Raw genomic sequence first — 4,448 nt, 5'->3', positions numbered from 1 at the left:
TTTTAGTTGCCCCAGACGATGTATTGTCAACTAATAAGAATAACGAAAGGACATGTGTATCATTTTAGCATACACTTGGTGTCAGTGGACTTTCAGTGATCCATTCATATATTTTTTCGCCAGTAATTTGGTCATACGCCCAATTTCGGTGGAAATGCGAGACTGGTTATTCTCTCTGAGGTTGACGTTTTATGTATATTTGACACACTTCTCTTTGCTAAATCAGCTCTTAACGTTAATTATAGTTAAAATGAACATTCTGATCTGATATACTATAGATAATGTAAGACATTAGAAGCATCTCTGCCATGAGACTGATGGAGGACTGGGATGCCAACAACGCACTGTCATCGCAACCTATCCGAGTGCGTCAGAAGCGGTTGATAGCTCAGTGGTTGAAGTGTTGACTTGTACGGCGTCTGACCGGGTTCTAATCCAATGATGAGCACATGGTGTGAACACAATATGTAGGATCTGTTTGCATGTGATGTAATGAATATGGGACACTAAAACATAAATGCCAGAATATGTTTTGTCAGCTTACCTGGGCCGGTAGGGGTAGCCTGTTGTGTAAGTGTCAGCTCGTCATGCCAAAGACCTGTGTTCGAATACCCACTTGGGTACAATGCATGATATGGATGGAATATTGCTTAACGCGATGTAAAACCCAACTCGCTCCGACCTTACCCAGGCATTTATAAATACTGATAATTTTGTTATATTTACTGATCCAGATAGATATGGAGACTAGTTTGTAAACAGGGATCAATTACATGATGTACATATCGTATCAGCAATATACCAAAACTTTCAAGTCATCTCTGCAGTAGAGTTTATGCCTTAGCGATGTAGTTCTATTTGCGTGACGTCATTAAGATGTAACTGTAATGTATAAATAGTAACATATGTGTAGCCTCTGTAGTTTCACTTACGCGTTTATTATATTAATAGCGGACTCATTCTATCATGTTCAATGCTCAGAGTGAACTGTTGCTTTGGCAAGCGAAGTTGGATGTAACAGATGACATATGGTGCTTGTTTGAATCTTAAAAAATAATGGGAATATCACGTAATTAAAACATTGTGGAAAAGCATTCTTCATCAGTCATGACGTTTTGGGGTTTAACGCCCCTTTGGGCAGTATTTCAGTTATAACACGTGTGTCAACTTCATGTGTGAGGAATGCCCGAAGTGATGCAGATATTGTGTAAATTAATCTGTTTTTCATGACGACCAATGGCTACACGATACTCCATCATCAAACGAGTAGAAGGCGTACCACGGACATGATCGACATATTTATTGTTTTGGGTAAGCTCTTCCTAATATTCGCGGCGGTCGGGTAGCCTCGTGGTTAAAGCGTTCGCTCGTCACGCCGAAGACCCAGGTTCGATTCCCGACATGAGTACAATGTGTGAAACCCATTTCTGTTGCCCCCTGCTGTGAAATTGCTGGAATATTGTTTAGCAATTGCGGCGTAAATCCATACTCACTCATAATATTGCGTCTTGTCCCATCATGTTCTACTCCATAAGAGCCAGTTAAAGAGGATCTGGTGATTATATAACGGGTGGCCTGGTTATCAGTGTGTGATTGTTCATGCTGTCTAGCATTGGCTTTTCTGGTATCTAGATATTTACAGGCCGCCGTGATAGAGCTGCCGTATTACTGAGTGCGGAGTGACACAACTCTCACGTAATCAAAAGATATTATGTTACAATTTTACTTTCATAGCTGTTTTTGTCCACACGCAATTCAGTCAGATCACTTCCACCTTCGGGCGCCATGAATACAATAACACTTCGCAGTGAGGACGCTGTGTTTGTTTAGCGACGCTCTCTTTGTTTGGCGACTGCAGTAAACAGCAACAGGCGACCAGGACATATAAGGTATGGTTCCCAGGGCTAGTATTTACACTTGCTGAGCAAGATATTACTGCACATGCCAAAATGGACTTCATCATGAATTTGAATGAGCTGGAAAAATAGCATGGAATAGCAGGCGTTGCACGGTGCATCCAGACAGATGTGAGTAATGGAAGTAAATATTTACCACAAGTATTTCCTCAAGTTCAATGACACATCATAGGCTGAGGAAGTATTAAACACAGACCCACATTCGCCCTGGTGCGATTTAAGTAAGGATTTAGTCACGTGTAATATACGTCACAACAGCTGTGGGCGCAAACGTCTGTAGTCTCCGGTAATCTCTTTGGGTTTAGATATCAGTTGACCGAACAGTGAGAAGTACATTTGAGACAACCCTCCATCCAGAACAGCTCTGATGACGAGTTATAGATACGATGTCTACTTGTAGATGTTGGCCGGCACACTGCTTGGGTGTGATTTTTGCGCTCTGGCTGCTGTTGATTTCGGTAAGTGCTTAAGTCATACTTGCGTACTTGTTTTATTGTATATAATTCACATACACGGAGTTTGAAAAATAAATAAGAAAGCTATTCACCTAATGGTGTATTTGTACGGTTTTATTTAAATCTTCAAAGCAGTGAACCGCCTTAGCTCTAGGTTCTTGTTATGTCGATTTATCCGTTTTTCGAGACACGCCGAGTACTGATATAAGACTATAAGGTGACCAGAAGTGACACCTCCTTAAACAAGATAATCTGGTTCGGCTTAACTAGGTTTAACTGATTAAGTGTCCTCTTTCTCGTTACACAAAATGGGATTCAGGTATGCTTAGTTAGTAAAGTTTTTGTTCATCATGCATGAGTTTGGGTTCAATTCCCAACCTGGGTTCAATGTCTGGATACCATTTATGGTGACCTCCCACCACCCGCTGTGATATGGTTGGACATTGCTAAAACCAGCCCCCCTATAGTAATGGATACTTGGGTGATTAATTTATGTATTTTGAAATGAGTATTGGATGTGATATACTTTCAAAATGAAACACACAAACGAAGGGTAAAGGTAAAGTGTCATGTCAATCCAAGACTCATCCATTTTTACAAACCCTATTCAACAAACTCATCTTGGTGTGCTTTAAAATGATGTCAAATTTTACGAGAGATGATGAACGTGTAGCGTTTCTGATCAGAACCCAGGCCTTTGTCATGCCCAGTTAAATCCTCAAAATGTTCCCAACTGAGAGATGCCTACTATATTGACTTTGTGACGCGTGGTGAATCGATGAAAATTCTTAATCATATGTATTTTATTAACAGTTTCCTTTGTGGAGGCAGTTGAAGGTTTTCTTGATATTGGATCATCTTCGAGGCTCTCCCGTCCCCTCTTATATGGCTAGTAAAGTGCAAACTATTATTGCGTCCTCGACATATTAAGTCAATTCCCGAGAGAAAAAATATAACAATCGTAGAAATTACTTAAATGTCAAGGAAACGTGTTGAAATCATACCTTTGATCTTGACATTGTGTTTCCTTAAAATAACGATTAAAGTCCTGTAACGAGCGTTCAATGACTTACATCCTGTTTCTGTACCGTAAACGTCGAAACCCTATTTGTCCAGCACCTGGCGGAAGAATAAATCAATCGTGTTTGTCTAAGCAACATACATCCGTACATACGTACATCTAACATGCGTTTACTTTAAAATATGAAATAAAAATTGATAAAAAGGGTGACACTGTACACACTATTGTCTTATTTGTCCCAAATGCGATTGAAAAATCCGAGGAGGAAGAAGGCAAACTGGGCGCCGGCCCGACGTAGAAATTGCTGAGTGCGTTTAAGAACGGGAACCCGTTTTAACCCGACTGAAGTAAATTTCCTCAGTGGCAGATATTGTCGTTTGGGGGACGATTTCGCCTGCCATTTTTTACCGTGTGAACGCTATTGCCGTTTGTTTACTTGCTCTTAAATAGTGGAGAGAATCATCCTCTGAAGGTGACACCATGTCTGCATGGAGGGCTGTCAGAGTTAACCCTTTTAGCTGAAGATACTTGGTGATAGCACGGTAGCCAGTTGTGTTCATTTTCATCAGCAGAGAATACCTAGCCGCTTTGATGCCTGCAGAAATATGCTGCCTGGTTGTGTGTGTGGTTCAACTGCAGCCCGTAACCTTGATATACTTAGTACATGCAATTGAAATATAAGAGTGTACTATACATCCTTCGTAACAAGGCTCAAAACGTTTCAGCCACCCCTGGTAAGTAGAGTCACTGCGTTAGGTTCTGTCGGTGACATTTACCGAAGTAAGGGGAGAAAATATACCCCCACAGCTGAAACGCATAACCATTTTGTGAGGGAAGCAACAAACATTCACTTAGTCATCGGAACACTTGATAAATGATGACAAGGCACAAAGGACACTGTCCAATGTGAAGCCAAATGTCAAGGTCATGAGAACTCAGAATCTCGCGTGTTCGACATTAGCGTGAAGTATTGTCTGTCACCTCCTGCTCATGGACGAAGGGATCGCACGGTGGCGAATATTATCTCACTCGGCCGGTGGTGTTGCTGTGTATGGG

The 4,448-nt window shown here is 41.2% G+C and overlaps 1 protein-coding gene across 1 annotated transcript in view; it reads left to right on the top strand.

Moving 5' to 3' along the window:
• Positions 1-308: 308 nt before the first annotated feature.
• Positions 309-4,448, top strand: part of LOC139446586 (uncharacterized) — a 35,205-nt gene continuing 31,065 nt past the window's right edge. Inside the window, exons 1-2 of the mRNA XM_071227877.1 lie at positions 309-369; positions 2,298-2,374. Coding sequence (XP_071083978.1) covers positions 309-369; positions 2,298-2,374 — 138 coding nt within the window. The remainder of the gene's footprint in view (positions 370-2,297; positions 2,375-4,448) is intronic.

Source organism: Haliotis cracherodii, unplaced genomic scaffold (genome assembly GCF_022045235.1).
Source record: "Haliotis cracherodii isolate W230 unplaced genomic scaffold, xgHalCrac1.p SCAF_6, whole genome shotgun sequence".
Taxonomy (NCBI): domain Eukaryota; kingdom Metazoa; phylum Mollusca; class Gastropoda; order Lepetellida; family Haliotidae; genus Haliotis; species Haliotis cracherodii.
Note: the sequence above shows the minus strand (reverse complement) of the source record. Positions and strands in the feature narration are given on the sequence as shown.